Source organism: Dermochelys coriacea, chromosome 9 (assembly GCF_009764565.3).
Source record: "Dermochelys coriacea isolate rDerCor1 chromosome 9, rDerCor1.pri.v4, whole genome shotgun sequence".
Taxonomy (NCBI): Eukaryota; Metazoa; Chordata; order Testudines; family Dermochelyidae; genus Dermochelys; species Dermochelys coriacea.
In genome coordinates, this window is record NC_050076.1 from 7,575,370 (window position 1) to 7,596,202 (window position 20,833).

General features: G+C 59.8%; 1 protein-coding gene across 1 annotated transcript; it reads left to right on the forward strand.

Annotated features, from left to right (window-relative positions):
- The first annotated feature begins 6,869 nt into the window (after window positions 1-6,869).
- CHRND (cholinergic receptor nicotinic delta subunit) lies at window positions 6,870-18,007 on the forward strand. Its single transcript, XM_038416693.2, has 12 exons — window positions 6,870-7,000; window positions 9,514-9,659; window positions 10,184-10,228; window positions 10,993-11,102; window positions 11,614-11,769; window positions 13,142-13,257; window positions 13,601-13,801; window positions 14,533-14,644; window positions 14,937-15,051; window positions 15,779-15,989; window positions 16,564-16,682; window positions 17,825-18,007. The coding sequence occupies exons 1-12, from the start codon at window positions 6,949-6,951 to the stop codon at window positions 18,005-18,007; spliced, it is 1,566 nt and encodes a 521-aa protein (XP_038272621.1). The 5' UTR covers window positions 6,870-6,948.
- The last annotated feature ends 2,826 nt before the right edge of the window (window positions 18,008-20,833 follow it).

Consider the following 20,833-nt stretch of genomic DNA (forward strand, 5'->3'; position numbering starts at 1 on the left):
AGCCAGCTGCACCCCACAGCAGTGGGGCAGGCAGCTTGCAGAGGTAGGCAGGCCCCCAGCCCACACTCAGGGCAGTTCTGCCAGCCCAGGCATTGTACAACCTGGAGTGCCTGCTGCCCTGGGTCACCATGCTGCTGGGGGCTCCCCCACAGCTCTGTGCCCCCTCTCTCCCCTCATGCTACTCCCCTCTCCACAGATCCTGGTGGACCTGGGCTCCAAGAACACCAAGGGGCTGTACAGGGCACGGGTCCGGGCCACGGTTGGCGGGAAAGCCACTGCCTTCCCTGCCCTGGTGGGGCTGGAGAGCGACTCGCTGTACCGCAGCATGCCTGGCCTCATCGCCCTGGCACTGGCAGCTTTGCAGACTTAATGGGGTCCCTGCTGCCCCCTTGTAGAGAGAGGAGAACCAGCCAGGGGTCCCTATTCAGTACCAGCCTGGAGACAGGACAGCGCCAGGGCCAGGTGCCGGCCGGGTCCCTTGGCACAGCAAGCAGGACCCAGCCTGGCACAGCCTGTTGCCATGGAGAATGCCAGGACCCCAAAGCCAGCTCCTCACAGCAAGGCCTTCACTGAGCAGGGGGGCAGCCAGGACTGGAGGGGTCCCTTCCACCTCCCACGCACCCTGGAGTCTGGGCCAGCCCCCCAGCTGTTGCAGGGGCTACATGGGGCTGAAATGCAGGCCCCCCCCACCTCAGAGGGTGAAGCCGAACTGCAGCTGAGTGCCCCTTGGCAGGGCATGGCCTGGATATGGGCAACCAGGAGGAACAGCCTCCCCCTGGGCTTTCCTTTCTCGATCAAGCTGGGTCCTAAAGGGCTCTAATCCTGGGCCCCCCAGGCCTGTTTCCAGACCCCCATGCCAGCCCCAGCAGCTTCAGCTCCCTGTCAAACAGCCACCAGAGGGAGCCGATTCCTTTGGGGGTGTTCCCAGGCTCCCCCTTGGAGGCACGCCTCTCAGAAGCTATTTATTTGTACAAAGAAAGGGTTATTTTTGAAATTAAAGCTATGTTTTATGGTAACTAAAGTGTCTGTAATAAACAAACCCCGCAAGGCACCAAAGAGGGGTAAAGGGGATTTTACCTCCAGGCATTGCCACCAGGGAGCCCCCCACCCCGGGTTCTACCCAGCCAAGATGCCCAGGGGAGCAAGTTTCCCCACCTGGGGTTCTACCCCTACCCCACATCTCAGCCAGGCAGGGGTCCCTCTCAGGATTCTACCTCCCCCCCCCCCAAGCATTGCTGCTGGGCAGGCTCCCCCCCCAGGACATCTCAGTCATGGGCTCCAGGGTGTGGTGGGGGCAGCTGGTGGGCTATAGCGCCTCCAGCAGGTGGTGAGCATCCACCAATCTCTTCACAGGCAAACTCCCCCCCCCCAAGGGGCCTTCACAGGCTGTCTGCCCTCCCTTCATGCCCCCCCCTGCTCTCACACCCCTCTTCCCCACCTGGCCCTCCCAGCTGCCCTGGCAGCCCCAGGAGATGGCCCCCCACCTCCCATGCCCTGGTGCTGCCTTTCAGGCTCGGCTGCTAGCACCGGAGAGATCATTTCCTCCAGGCCAAGACCTAGCTGTCGGGTGAATGACGGAGCGGGCTGGGCCCAGCGCCCTGCTCAGCCCAGGGGCACAGCTGCTGTTTGCCCAGAGCATCAGAGACAGCATCCCCCCCCTTCCTCACCCCCCAACAGCTACGGGGGCCCCATCAGTCAGCTCCCCAGGCACCTACTGGGGTTGCTTCTCACTGAGGGAGTGAGGACTAGAGGTTAGAGGCAGGGATGGGGGGGACCGGACTCCTGGGTTCTCTGGGAAGGGGTGAGCGCTAGTCAGAGTTGGGGCATGGGAGCCAACACTCCTGGGCTCTCCTCCCAGCTACAGCAGGGAATGTAGCCTAGTGGTTAGAGCAGGGACTGCGCTCCAGGACTCCTGGGTTCTCTGCAGCTCTCCCAGTGACTCACTGGTCTCCCCACATGTAGAACAAGGAGAATGCAGACCTGCACCACGGGTGTGGGGCTCAAGATGTGCTAATGCACAGAGTTGCTCCCTGAGCAGGGCTGGCCACACAGAGCTCCGGGATTCCAGGGAAATCAGCTAGACACCTGGGCCCCGATTCCCCGAGGCTCCCTGCACCCTGCCTAGCCAGCTAGAACCCAGTGCTGTCCATGCCTGCTAGGCTAGGTGCCAGGCAGCCCCATCTGCAGGGTACAACTCAGCACCCCAGGGCCATCCACCTCCTCAAATCGCCAATTCCTCAGCACAGCAAAACCAGAGGGAAAGGCAGGCACCCTGCCCTGGCCTGATGGAGGAAGGGCCCATGGGCAGCTCCCAGGGAGAGCAGGCAGGGCTCCAAGCAGCACCGCCATGCTGGCTGCCCCATCCAGCCAACCCTAGCACATGTCGCCTTCCACCGCCTCCCTGGTGGCCAGAGCTCTTTGTGATCCCAGCCTGGCACCCAGAACGGGCACCATGCATGGGAGGAAGGGAGCAGGGCTCCAGGACTCTCTGGCTGGGCATGGGCAGCGAGGCACAGCTGGCAAGGGCCAGAGGCCAGGTGAGCCCCATAGGCTAGCAGGTGGGTGCCTCCCCCAGATTTAAAGGGACAGGCAGCGGCAGGTAGGCATGCTGGGAAACGCTCCTCCAGAGCTAGCTGGACGGCTGGAAAGCCAGGAGCTCTGGGGGCTCACAGCTCCGTGAGCAAAGGCCAAAGACTGGGAGCCTGCTGGGTGATGGATTCCTGCTGAGCCCATCTCTTGCAGGTGGCAGCCTGGCCTCCGACACCTGTGGGCATTGCTCACAAAGGAGTGGGCATGCCAAGCATGGGGGGCTGGGCTATCGAGGGGTGGGGCCCGCTAGGTGTTCCTCTCACTCCTGCCAGGGCATCACACAAGGCCCTGGGCTACTTGCACAGGGAGAAATCCCACACGGTTCAAAGAAGCAGGCAAGATGCCCCATGGCATGACAGGGCACTCTGCTCAGCACAGGCAGTGCCCCCGCCTGGGGCTTAGCACTGCACGGCCAGCACCCCTTCCTGCTGTTACACTCACCATGCTCCATTTGTGGCTCCTCTTCGTGTCTCACCCCTCTGGCCTTAGCCCAGCTCCCCCTGCCGGGTCCTAAAGCCCTGCCCCATGACAGGCCTCAGGCAGTCTTCTCTGCCACAGCCCCAAGAGTGTCACTTCCCCAGGGGCTGCTAGAGGAACCTGGGTCTGCCCACTACACCCGGTTCCAGTCCAGGGACCCGGTACATGGGTACCTTCTGCTCAGACCCTGTTGCGCCTTCCCAGACCCCCTCTCCAGGTGTGCCAGCTCCAACACCCTCCTTGCCAGGGGGCTGCAGGCTATTAAGCCCCCCTGCCTCAATACATCTCTCTTCTCCTAGGGAGGGGCTGCAGTTTACTTCCCAGCAGCCCCTTTCTGCTGCCAGCTTCCTGGCTTTATAAGCCCTGCCAACCTCCTCCTGCAGCTGGACTTCATCAGCCACTTAGGCTTTAGTACGCCCTCAGGTGTTGCCTACAGGTGACTTGACCTGATTCACCCCTTCAGGCCCTGGGGGGGGAATACCCCGTTGCACTAGGCCTTTCCCCTGTGGCCCTCTAGAAATCCCCCCCTCCAGGGCCATGGGCTATCCCAGCCCTGCCAATGCTCCCCTCCCCTGCCAGCCCCCCAAATGCAGCTGCTGCAGAGCCCCCAGATTCACAGCGGGAAATGGAGCTGAACTGCACAGAAAACTAATGCCAGCCAGTGCCAGGCCTTATTGGGATCCAGGAAGTGAGTGGGCAAGGCAGCCATGGCGTGGCCGGGGTGCCCGTCTGGAGCCCCATTGCTCAGCCTCCCAGCCCAGTTGCCAGAGAGGCTGCAGTCAGCCCTGGGCGGGGTCTCTCTGTGGGTCCTGGGCATTGGGGGGCCACGGTCACCCCCAGGTGAGCTCTGTGCATTGGGCTCGGAGCTGTTGGCACTTCTCTGATTAGTAGCGTTTGGAAGTGGCTGGTGCTAAGGGAACAGCCCAAGGAGCCCTGCCTCTGCAGTGCATTAGGTGTAAGGCTAAGATTTAGTCACAGGCATATTTCGTAAAAGTCACGGACAGGTCATGGGCAATAAACAAAAATTCATAAACTCCAGGGGTGCAGCTGCTGCTCTGGAGTGGGGGCTCCGGGCCACTCACTGGTGCTGGGGTCGGGGGCAGGGGGCGGCCCAGGACTGCCGCTGTTGTGTGGGGGGTGGTGTGGCTGGCCCCAGAGCCCCCCGAGTTGCTTGGTCGGCCTTGGGGTCAGTCGCACCTGCTGGCTGCAGAAGTCAGGGCGGTCCCAGAAAGTCACCAAATCCGTGATTTCCAGAGACCTCAGTGACATTTTCTGTCTCCCAGCTGGCCCCCTGCAGCTCCTAGCCCCTGCCCAGCTGCAGTGGGGGGACCCTGCAACTCCTAACCATGGTGGGGGGCGAGGGGACCCACAGCAGCCCAGCCCCTGTGGGTGGTGAGGGACCCCGGAGCTCACACTTGTCACAGGTGGCGGAGAACCCCCCGAGCTCCCTCCTGCCCTGGACAGCGGGGCCTCCCCAGAGCTGCTCAGCGACCATGCGGGTGGGACCCCAGAGGTGGGGGATCCCGTATCCCCAGCAACAGTGGGTGCTGAATCCACCTCCCCATTTTGGGAGGGAGATTTTTAGTGAATGTCAAGCACAGGTCACAGGCAACAAACAAAAATTCACGGCCTGTGACCTGCCCATGACGTTTACTAAAAATATCTGTGACAAAATCTTAGCCTTAATTACGGCCTCCAGCAGGGGGTCCCCTCCCCACTGAGGGCCCCTGCCCCCACCCAGCAGCTACATAGGGTGTGGGGGAGAGGCGTGCCAGATGCTGATCCCCAGGGGCAATTCACTCTGTGCTGCACCTCTTCCCCCAGCCTGGGCCCCCTGCCCACAGCACTGAGCCTGGAGTCCCAGATCTCGGGGAAGGGGGGCAGGACAGGAGTGTGGGCTGCTGGAGGTCTCCTTGGAGGCTCCAAGAGATGTGGGCTGGGAGCTCAGTTGGCCCTTCACTGAAGGGCAGGGCTGTGGTATCATTAACAAAGAGAGCTTTGCTCCCTGCTGTGTGGCAGGCATCTGAGTTACAAACACCATCTGACCTCCCAATGCAAAAACCAACCTCCCGCTACCTCTGTGCATCAAAGCGGCAGACAGGGCCAAGCCGAGCACTTTTCTGGGCAGGCTGCCCCCTAGGTCCGGGCACGTCTGCGATGGGATGGGCAGGGCAGGGGCCCAGCCAGGCCTCTCGAGTTGCCGGGAGAGCCCCAGAAGGGCACTCAGCTTGGCCCTGCAGAACAGAGGTCTTTACATGGGGACGAGCCTGGCCATGTCACGCCCAGCCCCTCCCAGCCCCACAGTGCCAGGGGCAGGAGCCGGCTTTAGGGGCTGTGTGTGGAATCTGTCCCTCGTTGCTCTCTCCTCTCCCCCATCCTCCACATGCCAGCAACTGCCTCTCTCCCTCACCATTCCCAGCCCCCCACCCATGAGCCCTGGAGCCTCCTCCTCTGTGCCACCCTGCGTCTCTCAGCCTCACTCACCCCGCTGAGGAATATGAGACCCATGCGTGCCTCAGTTTCCCCCGGGCTCTTCATTGCTGTCCGCTCAGTATAATGGCATGGGATGGGGCGGTTGAGACACATGGAGACCAGAGCCCTTAACAAACTGGGTAAAGACCCCACCTGCGAATGGAAGATGCAGCCCAGCTGATGGAAAGTGCATTGGCTGGGCCGTTCCCACCTGGAGACCGATCTGCCGAGCTCGAAAGCTTGTCTCGCCCGCCCACAGGCACTGGCCCAATAAAATCTATTCCCTCCCCGACCTGGTCTCTCTCATCCTGGGACCAAGAGTGGGGTGGGGTGGGCCCCACCACCCTGCGGGGAAGCAGAGAAAAGGCCCTGAGCGAGCTGGAGAACGATGGGGAAAGGGGGCTGGCTGCTGGATTAAGAGCGGAGCTCACACTGGTCCAGGCCTGCCCTGGGACAGAGAGCAAAGGTTCAAGGCTGGAGGAAGGACACAAAGATGGCAGATTGTGCAGAGCCCTGGCTGTAGCCTGGCTGAACACCGGCTTAACCCTCGCCTCACTGTGCCAGCCTGAGGGCTCTCAGCGGTTGGGCGCCCGGGGACTGGTACACGACTACCTTAGTTTGACAAGGCTGCCAGTGTCGCTGCGGACACTCCCTGGAGCTTGGAGCCCTGATGGGCACAGGACGAGCCCCCGCAGGGCCTGGCTGGGCTGAGTTTGCTGCAGGGAGCCAAGAAGCACTGGACCCCGAAGGGCCAGCTCTGGAGTCGTGGGGGCCCAGTCCTGGGGGGTCCTTGGGGTCCAGCCCACTGCAGGGAACACTCCCAAGAGACTGGTCAGAGGCAAGGGCTTAGACCAGACCATGCGGATGCATGACACCCCCATCTCCTGCCCAGGCTCAGCCCCCCTACCGTGGCTGGGGCTGCCGTTGGCCCAGTGGCCTGCCCCCCACGTGATGGGGTGGATCAGCTGCCACAGAGCCCAGCCAGTCCCAGCTGGGGGACTGGGCTGTGGACAGTGGCCTGAGCAGAGCAGCTCCATTCCCTGGACCCCGTCCTGCGAGGCCTCCCCTCCCTCCCCAGTGTCACATGAGGGGCCAGGGCCCACTCCGTGAGCTGCCGGGTACCCAGCACTGGGGCCAGGATAAGTGTGCTCTGCCCCCCCAGCCACCCCTTCCTGCCCAGCACATACCACAAGCAAACCAAGCCCCTGCTCCTGGCATAGGGGGTGGAGGTTGGGGGGCGTGGGAAGGGATTGCGCTGTTGCTATTTTCTTCCCATGTCCCCCTCCCACCCCCACCTGTCGCTGTCCATCCACATTCCCAGCTCGGGCTTCCGGGCTTCGCCACAGACCCAGGAGCCGGCGAGGGGCTGGCGGGGAGCAAGGCACGGCCGGGCACCAGCACCCACGGAACATGGAGAGGCCAGCCCTGCGGCTCGCTCTGCTCTGGGCCGTCACCCTGTCAGGTAAGGACGTGGGGCTGCCAGTGAAACAACCCCCCCACCGGCACCCTCTGCTCCCCCCCATTCTGTTTCCCACAGGGAGAACTGATGCTGCGGGCACCAATCTCAGGGGTCAGGGTGGGAGCTCGGGGCGGGGGCCTGGCCGAGGCCAAGCCAGCCCTCCAGCTCTGGGGGAGGGGCACTGGGGTGATAGTTCTGGAGTGACTCCACCCCGTAGAACGCCCCCCCCCCCCAGTTGTTTTGCTTTGGCCAGGTCTCCAGCCCCTGCCAGGGAGAGAGCACCAGGCTGGGATCCTGCTGCCTGTCTGTGCTGCGCTGACAGCGCCCCCTCCCCACCCACACAGGGGGTATCGCTGCCCCTGCCACCTGGAGCCCACCTGCCCCTCTGCCCACGGGCAGCCGGACAGGAATGACTCATCCCCTGCTCCAGAGCAGAATGCTCCTGAATGCCCCCCTGGCCTGGCCCCAGCAACGGGCTCACCAAACCCACCCACTCAGAACAGGCTCAGGGCCGGGGGATGGATGTGGAGGGGCATATGTGTGTGTTCACGCATTCATGCATGTGTGTGTGTGCGCACCCGTGTGTGGGGGTCAATCCTCTCCTAGGAAGATCCCATCCAGCTTCCCAGCCTGGCCTGAGGAGCTGGCGCCTGGCAGTCAACAGGAGTCAAGTGCCTAAATGCCGTGGGGGCGCAGAGCCGGGGAGCGCAGCAAGCATGGGGCCCGGGTGGTGGAGCGACTAGTTATTCCCTCAGCAGCAAGTCCCAGAAGGTGGGCCACAGCCATGCAGTGCTCTGTTCTAGGCTCCCAGCAGCCCATTAAGAGCTTCACGTGTGGTCAGTGCCCATCTCACCCCACCAAGCCATTCCCTCTGCCCTCCAGGCCTCTCTGCCGCAGCCTGGTCCATCTAAGGCAGGGCTTCTCTCCAAGTGGAAGGGTGGGGGGCTGGGAAGTGCATGCAGTGGGTGGAGGGTGTAACAATGCTGGCTTTGGTGGGACACTTCTGAGAGTATCAGTTCTGGACAAATTGCTTAGAGCAGGGTAGTTACAGCCCAAGGCTGGGGTTTCTCCACTTCTAAGGCAAACCAAACCAGCCAAACAGAGAGGACTTTGGTTTTATCCCACTGGCTAACCATAAGTCAACAAGCAATTCCCTTAGACACTCCAGTTTCCCAGTATCCCCACCAGTGCCACTCGTTATGGGGATGAATGGTTATGAAAACCAACGCCCCAGTAAAAGAAAAAAGGTTCTCTTGATCCCAAAGGACCAAGCCCCAGACCCAGGTCAATATACAAATCAGATCTTACCACAAATAACGCTGTTGCCAATCTTTTAGAATCTAAAATCTAAAGGTTTATAAAAGGAAAAAGATATAGATGAGAGCTAGAATTGGTTAAATGGAATCAATTACATACAGTAATGGCCAAGTTCTTGGTTCAGGCTTGTAGCAGTGATAGAATAAACTACAGGCTCAAATCAAGTCTCTGGAGAACATCCACAGCTGGGATGGGTCATTCAGTCCTTTGTTTAGAGCTTCAGTTTGTAGCAAGGTTTCAGAGTAGCAGCCGTGTTAGTCTGTATTCGCAAAAAGAAAAGGAGGACTTGTGGCACCTTAGAGACTAACAAATTTATTAGAGCATAAGCTTTCGTGAGCTACAGCTCACTGCATCCGATGAAGTGAGCTGTAGCTCACGAAAGCTTATGCTCTAATAAATTTGTTAGTCTCTAAAGTGCCACAAGTCCTCCTTTTCAGTTTGTAGCAAGATTCCTCCAGAGGTCAGAAGCAGAACTGAAGACAAAATGGAGGGGTTTTCAGGGTCTTTTATATTCTCTGCCCGTGGAAGGACCCCTTTTGTTCGTACTGTGGAAAATCACAGCAGCAAGATGGAGTTTGGAGTCACATGGGCAAGTCACGTGTCCATGCATGATTGAGTTCTTTACAGGCCAACACCATTGTTTACATGTTAGTTTGAACGCTCACAGGAAAGCTCAGTTGTGGATTGGCATCTCCCAAAGTTCATTGTCAGTTAAAAGAAAAGGTGTACTTGTGGCACCTTAGAGACTAATACATTTGTTAGTCTCTAAGGTGCCACAAGTACTCCTGTTCTTATTGTCAGTTAAGTTTTCTTGATTGGGCACTTACTGAAAATAGTCCTTTCTTAAGAAGCTGACCAAATGCTTCACTGAGGCTACTTAGAATCAAAACACATTGAGATACAAGTACTGTACATAGCCAATATTCATAATTTCAACTACAAAAATGATACACACATACAGACAGCATAATCCTAACCAGCAAATCATAACCTTCCCATAGACACCTCACACAACAACCTTTGTACAATATTTTCTGCAAATATATAACAGTTGCAACAATGATCTATACGGTCACAGTTTATGTCAATAATGTCACAGAGGGGTCTCACCTCTGCTGCTTCCCGCTTGCTCAGAATCAACTAGTCCTGCTCCCCTGGAGTCATGGGTTCAGCCCCGTGCTTGTGCCCGTGTCCCGCAGGCGGCCTGGCTGTGAACCAGGAGGAGCGGCTCATGAACTACCTCTTTGTGGAGAAGGGCTACAACAAGGAGCTACGGCCCGTCACCTCCAAGGACGAGAGCGTCAACGTGGACCTGGGCCTGACGCTCTCCAACCTCGTCTCTCTGGTGAGCTTGGCAGGCATCTCTGGGGGCCTTCCACCACTCAGCTCGCCGGATCCCGGGTCTGCCCTGGCCGGTGGAGATCCTTTGGGCCCCTCTGGCTCGGGTGCGTTCTCAGCCCTGTGGGTCATTGGTCGGGAGGGGCTGATTGCACCTGCATGGCTGCGTTGAAGCTAGCCCAGGGGAGAACACAGCGGACGTCCACAAGGGCTGAAATTCACCTTGGCTTTCTGACCCTCCAGGAGCTCAGCATGGCCTCTCTTTAAAGCCGGAGACTTGTCCCGGCCCTCACCCTGCCTTGGAGAGAGAACCGAGCCAGTTACTGAGCGACTGGCCCAACCCCTTCCAGGCCCAAGGCCCCTCGGCTCAGCCGGAGTTAGCCTGGGTTCAGATCTCAAGGCTCCTTGGGTTTGTGTCGGCACCACACGTGACACAAACACACCTTTCCCAAGCGATTGTTGACCCTGCTGGTGCCAAGCGGCAGGGCCAGGGCCCACGCTGGGTCTCATTTCTGCTTGGTGTCCTTCCAGAAAGAGGCTGACGAGACCCTCACCACCAGCGTGTGGCTTGATCACGTAAGTCAGCCCCCTGTTGGGTTCTGAGTCCCTGGGGCCTGGCCACTTGGGGGGGAGGGATTTCTCTGGGTGGGCCCCCAATGCCGAAAGCCAACCCGCCAACCGCTGCTCGGTGTGTGTCATGAGATGCCTCCTCTCACCGTGCCTCCTGGCGCTAAGACCTGGCGTTGCGGCACCCTGCCTCAGTTTCTCTTTTAGGAACTCCAGTCAGTTCCCACTGTGGAGGTGACAGCCCTCCAGCCATGCCACATTAGTGAGTTTCTCCCCTTCCAGAGGATCCCAGTCTAGCTGTGAGTGGTCTGTCCCCTTCAAAGATCCCTCGCCCATCTCCTCTGGGCCAGCAGCAAAGTCCTTCCAAGTAAAGCAGAACTTCACCAAACAGCGCTCTTCCTTCTCAGGGGAGCACACCCCAGGGCTGCTCCCTGGCCACCTCTAGAAAGCTCGGACTACAAACAAAACCAAACCCTCCATCCAGCCCCCATCCCATCGCAGGGAGCGCCAGCCTCCAGGGACACTCAACGGGACCTTGGGGCTCAGGGCATCTTCTCCACTGCAATGCTACTGCTAGTGCCCACGTCTGGTGCTGCTCCCCGCCCTTCATTCCATCATGGTGCCATCAGAGGGTAGCTGGGCCAGGCTCTGTTCCTTGGCCTCTCCTCAGAGCCCGCCGGCCTGGGGATGGGAGATTCGGAGCACACGGGAGTGTGGGAGGGGGTCCCAGCCGCTGAGTAGAGGCTCCATCCTGGACGCATGATTTCCTGCAGAGCTGGACAGATTACAGGCTGCAGTGGAACACGTCGGAGTTCGGTGGCCTGCAGATCCTTCGCCTGCCCCCGGACATGCTGTGGCTCCCCGAGATCGTCTTGGAGAACAAGTGAGTCCTGGCCTGGCTTTTCCCAGAGGATCCAGCCCACAGCACTGTCTTCGGGCCCTTGGCAAGATCGTCACAGTCCCGTGGCTGGTAGAGTGAGGACTCGGAGCGGGGGTCCCTCGCCTTGCACCTGCCCACGAGGTGCTTCTGAGCCGTGGGGGCCACACCCAGCCCAGATCTGGGGCGGTTCCAAGTGGGTCGGGGAATCTGGCAGCGGGTGCCCAGCACCCAGATCCCAAATGCCCTGGCACTTGAATTCCTGCCCCAAGCAGGTGCCATCGCCCTGGGGATAGCTGTGTCCGTGCTGGGGCACCCAGAACTCCAATCACAGATTCCACCCCACAGCGCAGGGGTGAAAGGTCCCCTTGGGCTTTCCCGCACACTGGTCCCAGGTACCAATGCCCCCCCATGACTCCTAGGGAGACAGGGTTTTCTGTACTAGCCTAGAGCCCATCAGGCTCTCCCAGCCATGCTGAGCTCCCTGTCAGCCCCGCTCGTGTCTCTGTTTGCGCAGCAACGACGGCTTCTTCCAGATCGCCTACTACTGTAACGTGCTGATCTACAACTCTGGCTTTGTATACTGGCTGCCGCCCGCCATCTTCCACAGCGCCTGCCCCATCAACGTCAACTTCTTCCCCTTCGACTGGCAGAACTGCAGCCTCAAGTTCAGGTGAGGGCTGTGTAACGGTGCGACCTCTGGCGGGACACAACTGCGAGTAGCAATTCAGGACAAATTGCTTAGAGCAGGGCAGTCACAGCCCAAAGCTGGGGTTCCTTTACTATTAAGGCAAACTAAACCCGCCAAACAGAGAGGACTTTGGTCTCACCCCACTGGCTAACCATAAGACACACATGCAATTCCCTTAGACACTCCAGTTTCCCAGTATCTCCACCAGTGCCATTTGTTATGGGGACGAATGGTTATGAAAACCAATACCCCAGTAAAAGAAAAAGAGTTCTCTTGATCCCAAAGGACCAAGCCCCAGACCCAGGTCAATATACAAATCAGATCTTACCACAAATCACGCTGTTGCCAATCCTTTAGACTCTAAAATCGAAAGGTTTATTCATAAAAGGAAAAGATATAGATGAGAGCTAGAATGGCCAAGTTCTTGGTTCAGGCTTGCAACAGTGATAGAATAAACTGCAGGCTCAAACCAAGTCTCTGGAGAACATCCCCAGCTGGGATGGGTCATTTAGTCCTTTGTTCAGAGCTTCAGTGTAGCCAAGTTCCTCCAGTGGTAAGAAGCAGGATTGAAGACAAAATGGAGATGATGCAGCTGCCTTTTATAGTCCTTTTGCCATGTGGCTTGTGCTTCCTTTGTCCCAAACACAAGCTTCCCAGCCATGGCTTGAAAGCCTCAGAGTTCTGTCCATAGGCATGTCCCTGCCTGCCTGGCTGAGTCACAAGGTGTAGCTGCCTTCTCTCAGTGGGTCGGTTGTAGAGCTGATGGTCCTCAATGGGACATCAAGCAGGCTAGGCAGTGCTGATGCCAAATTGTCTGGGGTGTCACCCAGAAGCATAGCCCAAGTTTGAACTACAGTCAGTATAGAGCCAATACCTGTAATTCTAAATACAAAAATGATACCTGCATACAGACAGCATAATCATAACCAGCAAATCATAACCTTCTCCTAGACACCTTATCTGACCTCCTTTGGCCAAGATTTGGTGCCACTACGGGACCTTGGTTGCAACAATGATCTATACAGTCACAGTTCATATTAATAACGTCACACCCCACCAGCTGGAGGCCCAGTGCCCACCACCAGGCCAGGCCCAAAAAGCCAGAGCCCTTTGTAGTCAAAGAAAAGATGCCCATTAAAGTTGCCCTAGCACTGTATCCTGGGCCAGATCTACCACCCACTGGGGCTTTGGATCAGCTTCCCCAAGACAACTGGGGCAGCCATTGAGTGCCAGACCTCGGCCGGGCGCGCCACTCATGGGGAGCCTCCCTCCTCGCTGGCAGCATGAGGCACAGGGGAATGGGGTGGAGCAAGGGGGAGGCAAGCCGCCACTCACATGTCTCTTGTCGGGCCAGCTCGCTCCGCTACAACGCCAAGGAGATCACCATGAACCTGAAGCAGGAACCTGACAGAGCGCTCAACAAAACCTACCTGGTGGAATGGATCACCATCGACCTGGAGGCCTTCACGGGTAAAGCACGTCCCTGCCTCCCCCCGCTGGGCACAGCCAGGGGCTGGCATGGCAGCGTCCAGTGACCTGGGTAGTTTGCCTGGGGCAGGGCAGTGCCCAGGAGGAGGTGGCTTTATCCTAAGGCTGTCTCCTCATGGGAAGAAACGAGGAGGCTCCAGGGGCAGAGAGGTCTCCCCAGGGTGGAAAGGGTAGAGCGTGGGCCATCAGGGCATCGAGACACTGGGACCGAAAGGCATGGCAGAGCCAGTCCCATGTCCCAGGGTGCCATGTAGGGATGTTGGGGGGTGTGAGGGCCAGCGGGCCCCAGCAATACACCTCCTCTCTGCCCACCCCGCTCCTACAGAGAACGGTGAGTGGGAGATCATCCACAAACCGGCCCGCAAGAACATCGACAGGAGCGTCTCGCCCGAGAGCAGCAAGTACCAGGACATCACCTTCTACCTCATCATCAAGCGCAAGCCACTCTTCTACATCATCAACATCGTCCTGCCCTGTATCCTCATCGCCTTCATGGCCATCTTCGTCTTCTACCTGCCGGCCGAAAGTGAGTGTGGGGTCCCCCATCCCACCTCCAGGGAGTGCAGGGTCCTCACCCCCCAGGTAATACAGGGCTACTCCATCCCACCCCCCAGGGAGTACAGGGTTCACCCCCCAGGGAGTACAGGGACCCCACCCCAAGGGAGTACAGGGTCCCCCATCTCACCCCCGGTGAGTACAGGGTCCCCCCCAGTGAGTATGGGGACCACCATCCCACCCCCAGTGAGTGCAGGGCCCCCACCCCAAGGGAGTACAGGGTTGCTCCTACAGTGAGTACACAGACCCCCCCCATCCCACCCACACTGAGTGCAGGATCCTGACCCCCCCACAGTGAGTACAGGGTCTCCCCCAACCATGAGTACCCAGCTGGGCAGGGAGAGCCCTCCACACACCCCCCCCCGATATTGACAGCGAGGATTTGGCAAGGCCAAGCCCCCCCCCCCACCTGTGCTGGGCCACCTGCCCCCGTTTGTGCCTTTGGGCTCAGGTTCCTCCCCAGCAGAGCTGTTGTTCCCTTGGCCAGAGCTCCCCCAGGAGGGTGGCTGGAAACACCCAGGCCTGGGCTGTGTCAGGTAGAGATCAGAGCTGGCATCCCGGGTGTCATGGGGTTTGTGAGCCAGAGGCGGTTCCTGGGGAGGGGAGGCTCCCTCTCCTTGGATCCCCTCTTTCCCTGGGGGTCTTCCCACTGGGCTGTGGGGGAGAGGGGGGGTATTACTCTGAGCTCTGTCTGTTCTCCAGGTGGGGAAAAGATGACTCTGGCTATCTCCGTCCTGCTGGCCCAGTCTGTCTTCCTGCTGCTGATCTCCCAGCGCCTGCCAGCCACCTCCCTCGCCATCCCCCTCATTGGCAAGTGAGTCTCCATGGGTCGCCCCACATGCCCCGCTGGCCCGCTCTGCTCGCTGGGGATGCTGGGAGGGAGACGCTGGGTGTCCCGTGGCTGGTGAGGGTGGCTGGTCCCTGCTGGGAAGGTCTCGGAGTGTTTCCCCCTGCAGCGGATGCTCTCACAGCGAAGGAGACCCCTTGCGTCATCGCTGGTCCATGGGGCTCCTACAGAGCCCCCCTCTGGTAGGGGGCCTGGGCCCTGCTGTCCCTTGGAGGGAAGTCAGGCTGCCCCCACTGGGAGCCGGTCTCTGCCCCTGCAGGTACCTGCTCTTCATCATGCTGCTGGTGACCGCGGTGGTGGGGACCTGCGTGATCGTGCTGAACATCCACTTCCGGACGCCCAGCACCCACGTCATGTCCAGCTGGATCAAAGAGGTGAGCGGGGGAGCTGGGCACAGGGGCCTCTGGCTGGGCTCAGTGCCCAGGAGGGCGGACGCCCAGCTACCTCTGTCAGCCCATCACCCCGTCTCCGGGCCCCTATGCCTTGGGGGGACTGGCTGCTCCCTCGGCTCGTGCCGGGGCCCCTGGAGCCCAACCACGATCTCTGGCTGCAGCTCCAGAATCCGCTAGCACGATCCCCAGGCCTGGGAGCGAGGGGCATGGAAAAGGCCTGGGCACCGCACAAATCAGCCAGCCCCACTGGCACCGCGCAGGCCAAGCGGCGGGCACCGGGGCAGATTCACATCAGGGCAGAGGCCCAGGCCCCCGAACATTCGGGAGTCACGTCACCGGGCATCCTGCATACGACCCTGGCAGTGCCCACAGCTGCTGAGTAATGCTGCCACCCAGTGGCATGAGAGTTCCCGTGCACCTCCGGGACAACGGCTGTCTCCAGCTAGGCCTGGCCAGCACCAGCCCCTTCCCTCTAGGTGTCACCCCGGCCCCCCAGGGCCTGGCGCAGGGGCACCCCACCTGGCTCTCAGCCCAGCGAGGGGAGACAGGCCAGTCCAGCTCCTGCAGGCTCGGCCCGGGGGGAGCGGCTGCCCCCCCAAAGGCCGGGCTGCAGTCACGCACCTGCAGGAGGCTGGGGAGCGTCGAGCCGGCTCAGGAGCCCCCCGCTGCCCCGGGACGCACCCAGCACTGGCCTCTCCCCCGTCCCCAGCTCTTCCTGGAGACGCTGCCGTGCCTGCTGCACATGTCGAGGCCGGCGGAGAGCGAGCCGGGGCCCCGCGCCAGCCTGCTCATCCGGCGGAGCAGCTCCGTGGGCTACATGGCTAAGGCAGAAGAGTACTTCGCCGTCAAGTCCCGCAGCGAACTCATGTTCGAGAAGCAGTCGGAGCGGCACGGGCTGGCCAGCCGCGTCACCCCCTCCCGTGAGCGCCCCGCGGCCGGGGGACGGGGTGGGTGCCACGGGGCTCTCCCAGCGGGGGAACGGTGGGTCCCGGCAGGCTGAGGCCTTGAGAGAACTGGGCTGTACAGCCCAGGGCAGCAGGCACCCACAGAGCACAGAAGGGAGGGTTCCCCGCGTCCCAGGCTGGGAGCCCAGCCCACGCCCCACGCCCAAGGGCAAGACCCTGCCCACTGCCTGAGCCGCAGAACGGGACCCGGCTGCCCCTCCCTGGAATGGGATCCAGTCCTACCCCCTCAACCGAGTCCTGGATGGGACCTCAGCTACCCCAAACCCGATGCCCAAGGACGGGAACCTGGTCCTCCCTCCCCCGGACCCTGGGACAGGACCTGGCCCCACTGAGCCCGCACCCCAAAATGGGACCCCTGCCTCATGCCAGGACCCTGGCCCTGCTCCCTGAGCCCTGCACCCTGGGATGGGACCCTGGAGCCTCACCCCCTGAGCCCCGTGTCCCAGGTCAGGACCCTGGCCCCACACATGAAGCCAGCAAACTGGTGCCATCCCTCACAGCATCTCCTTTCCTCCCTGCCTGCTGGCAGGGCCCAGTCCCCTGGGCATGGCCAACATTCAAGAGCAGCTGTACAGCGAGGTGAAACCGGCCGTCGACGGCGCCAACTTCATCATCAAGCACACGCGGGACAAGAATGACTACAACGAGGTGGGTGTGCCCGGGCGGGCAGCAGCCCAGAGCCACCAGGAGGGGCTTGGGCAGAGCCCAGCCCCAGGGTGTCGAGTGGGAAGGGCCCCAGGGCTGCCTCACTGGCCAGTCCCAGCAACGCCCTCCCAGTCAGACCCACACAGCAAGATGGTGGTGCCTGCTGGGGGCCAGAATGCCCCCAGTTGCCACAGTGGGTTCTAACTGGCCCCTTGCTGGCAACCTCAGCCGGGCACAAGAGACTAAGCAGGGCAAAAAGCCTGAACTTCCCTCCCTTCAGGCTAGGGTGAGTTCTGTTGGTGGGTGCCAGGGGAATCAGGGTGCCGGGGGGAGTGGGGTGCCAGGGGGAGGGGTGTGCTGGGGGTGCAGGGTGCCACAGGGAGTGTTGTGTTGGGGAAGTGGGGTGCCATGGGGATCCGGGTGCCGGGGGAGTGGGGTGCTAGGGGGAGCAGGGTGCCAGGGGGAGCAGAGTTCCATGGGAATGGGTGCCACAAGGAGTGTTGTGTTGGGGAAGTGGGGTGCCACGGGAATCCGGGTGCCGGGGGAGTGGGGTGTTAGGGGGAGCAGGGTGCCAGGGGGAGCAGAGTTCCATGGGAAGGGGTGTTCTGGGGGTGCAGGGTGCCACAGAGAGTGTCGTATTGGGGAAGGGGGGTGCCAGGGGGAGCAGGGTGCTGGAGGAGCGGAGTGCCAAGGGGAGCAGAGTTCCATGGGAAGGTGTGCCACAAGGAGTGTTGTGTTGGAGAAGTGGGGTGCCATGGGGATCATGGTGCTGGGGGAGTGGGGTGCTAGGGGGAGCAGGGTGCCAGGGGGAGCGGGGTGCCAGGGGGAACAGAGTTCCATGGGAAGGGGTGTGCTGGGGGTGTAGGGTGCCACAGGGAATGTCGTGTTGGGGAAGGGGGTGCCAGGGGGAGCAGGGTGCTGGAGGAGCGGGGTGCCAAGGGGAGCGGGGTGCCGGGGGAGCCTAGGCTGTCTCTGCCGTGTGACTAGGGGGCTCCTGGCCATGGCACGTTCACCAGCCGCAGACTCACTCCAGTTAACAATCTCTGCCCCCCCTTCACATGCTCTGCCCCACCCCGTCTGTTTCTGCCCCGCCCTGTGTCCCATCCCCGCCCCCGGTGGCCTGTGTGGGGGTCTCCCCGCCCCAGGAGAAGGATAACTGGAACCGCGTTGCCCGGACGGTTGACCGCCTCTGCCTCTTCCTGGTGACCCCAGTGATGATCCTTGGGACCCTGGGGATCTTCCTGATGGGAATCTACAACGAACCCCCCGAGCTGCCCTTCACTGGGGACCCCTTCGACTACAGAATGGAGCACAGGCACTTCGTCTAGGAGCCATGGCTACCCGCCCCTGTTGGGCTGCGCTGCCATCCAGCCCTCTGCCCGCCCGCCCGCCGGGGCGTTGGCGTGTCGGTGACCTTGGCTGCTCCTGTCTCCTTCCTGGCGCTTGAATAAACTTCACAGTTCTCAGCCAGCGGCTGCAGGGAGTGCTTGGCGGGGAGTCGTCATCCCAAGCCCAGACCAGTCTCCCCTCCTCACCCCTCCCCTCCCACTGGCCCCCGCCCCGGCCAGCCTCCCCTCCACTCCCACTGGCCAGCACCCCGCACTAGGCCCTTTCTCCCCATCTCCACTCCCACTGGCCAGCACCCCACGCTAGGCCCTGTCTCCCCGTCTCTCCTCCCCTCCCACTGGCCAGCACCCCACGCCAGGCCCTTTCTCCCCATCTCCACTCCCACTGGCCAGCACCCCACGCTAGGCCCTGTCTCCCCATCTCTCCTCCCCTCCCACTGGCCAGCATCCCATGCTAGGCCCTGTTGCCCCATCTTCCCTCCCCCTGGCCAGCACCCCACGCTAGGCCCTGTCTCCCCATCTTTCACTCCCCCTGGCCAGCACCCTGCGCTAGGCCCTGTCTCCCCATCTCTCCTCCCGTCCCACTGGCCAGCACCCCATGCTAGGCCCTGTCTCCCCATTTCCCTTCCCACTGGGCGGTGGATAACACCCATGTAACCTCCCGTGGGAAAGGCACATAGGGAAATTAGTGGATTCTGAGCAGCTGGGAAGTAGGTGGGAAGAAGGCGAAGCTGGTGCCATGTGACCAGCCAGCCAGTGCTACAGGCCACAGGGTTAGCTCATCACTGACAGGGTCAGTCTCAGGGACATGTTTGATTATTGGCAGTTGCAAGCCCCAGGGCTATCAGCCCTTCCCTCAGATGTGAGGGAGCCCCGGCCCTTCCAGGGGACAATTCCCAGCCGGATTCATCCCCCCAGTCGGGGTGTGACAACACTCCCAGCTCTGCCCTGGGGATGATTCCCAGCCAGTTGGATCCATCCCCTGGTCAGGGCAACTCTGTCTCTGTAACGATGCTGGCTTTGGTGGGACACAACGGAGAGTGCCAATTCAGGACAAATTGCTTATAGCAGGGCAGTTACAGCCCAAGGCTGGGGTTTTTCTACCTTTAAGGCAAACCAAACCAGACAGACAGAGAGGACTTTGGTTTTACCCCACTGGCTAACCATAAGTCATACAAGCAAGCAATTCCCTTAGACACTCCAGTTTCCCAGTATCACCACCAATGCCACCCGTTATAGGGATGAATAGTTATGAAAACCAATGCCCCAGCAAAAGAAAAAAGGTTCTCTCAATCCCAAAGGACCAAGCCCCAGACCCAGGTCAATATACAAATCTCTAAGGTGCCACAAGTACTCCTTTTCTTTTTGCGAATACAGACTAACACGGCTGCTACTCTGAAACAGATCTCACTGTTGCCAGTCCTTTAGAATCTAAAATCTAAAGGTTTATTCATAAAAGGAAAAGATACAGATGAGAGCTAGAATTGGTTAAATTGAATCAATGACATACAGTAATGGCAAAATTCTTGCTTCAGGCTTGTAGCAGTGATAGAATAAACTGCAGGTTCAAATCAAGCCTCTGGGGTACATCCACAGCTGGGATGGGTCATTCAGTCCTTTGTTTAGCTTCCCTTTGTAGCAAAGTCCTTCCAGAGGTAAGAAGCAGGATTGAAGACAAGATGGAGGAGCTGCAGCAGCTTTTTATAGTCTCTTGCCATGTGGTCTCTGCTTTCTTTGTCCCAAAGACAAGCTGCCCATCACATGGCCTGGAAAAACCTCCGAGTTCTGTCCCTAGGCAGGTCCCTGCACACCTTGCTGAGTCGCAAGGCGAGTCTGCCTTCTCTCAGTGGGTCAATTGTGTAGCTGATGGTTCTTAATGGGCCATCAAACAGGCTAGGCAGAGCTGACACCAACTTGTCTGGGGTGTCATCCAGAAGCATAGCACAAGTTTGAAATACAGACAGTATAGAGCCAATACGTATAACTTTAAATACAAAAATGACACCTGCATACAGACAGCATAATCATAACCAGCAAATCATAACCTTGTCTTAGATACCTTATTTGACCCCCTTTATATAAGATTTGGTGCCACTACAGAACCTTGCAAAAAGAAAAGGAGTACTTGTGGCACCTTAGAGACTAACAAATTTATTAGAGCATAAGCTTTCGTGATGCATCCAATGAAGTGAGCTGTAGCTCACGAAAGCTTATGCTCTAATAAATTTGTTAGTCTCTAAGGTGCCACAAGTACTCCTTTTCTTTTTGCGAATACAGACTAACACGGCTGCTACTCTGAAACCTACAGAACCTTGGTTGCAACAATGATCTATACGGTCCCAGTTCATGTCAATAAGGTCACAGCCCCCTCTCAGGCTTTGTACCCTTCCGTTCCATGCAGTGTTCCCATGCCCTCTGCCTGGGCACTCAGCCTGTCCCAGCTGACCTAGACTCTGGGCACTTGAGCCCTTCTTTGCAGATCAGCCCCTGTTCGTTTGTCTCACCCTTCTCTGGCCTCTGTCTGCTGGCGAGCACTCAGAGCTGAGCGCAGCAGCCCACCCAGGGTTGACCCAGAGCCGGGTCTGCGGGTACGCATGTGGGGCACCATAGTACCTACATAGACACTGGATCCTAGGCAGGGATCAAACTCAGCACCTTTGGCAGCAAGGACCTTGATTCCGCACGGGGAGTTGCTGTTCCAGCCAGGGGGTTGGCCTCACAGGTGCGGATGCCGTGTGTTCCCAGTAGCCCCACCCTGCACCAGGGGGAAACGGTCCCCCCCCATCACCACCATTGGCGCCTTTCCCC

What these genes read in the sequence shown, in the direction of transcription:
- CHRND (XM_038416693.2), top strand. Translation starts at nt 6,949, where the DNA reads ATGGAGAGGCCAGCCCTGCGGCTCGCTCTGCTCTGGGCCGTCACCCTG. An exon ending in CGACCTGGAGGCCTTCACGG is followed by an intron (nt 13,258 to 13,600) that starts GTAAAGCACGTC and finishes CCGCTCCTACAG; the next exon opens with AGAACGGTGAGTGGGAGATC. An exon ending in CAGCCGCGTCACCCCCTCCC is followed by an intron (nt 15,990 to 16,563) that starts GTGAGCGCCCCG and finishes GCCTGCTGGCAG; the next exon opens with GGCCCAGTCCCCTGGGCATG.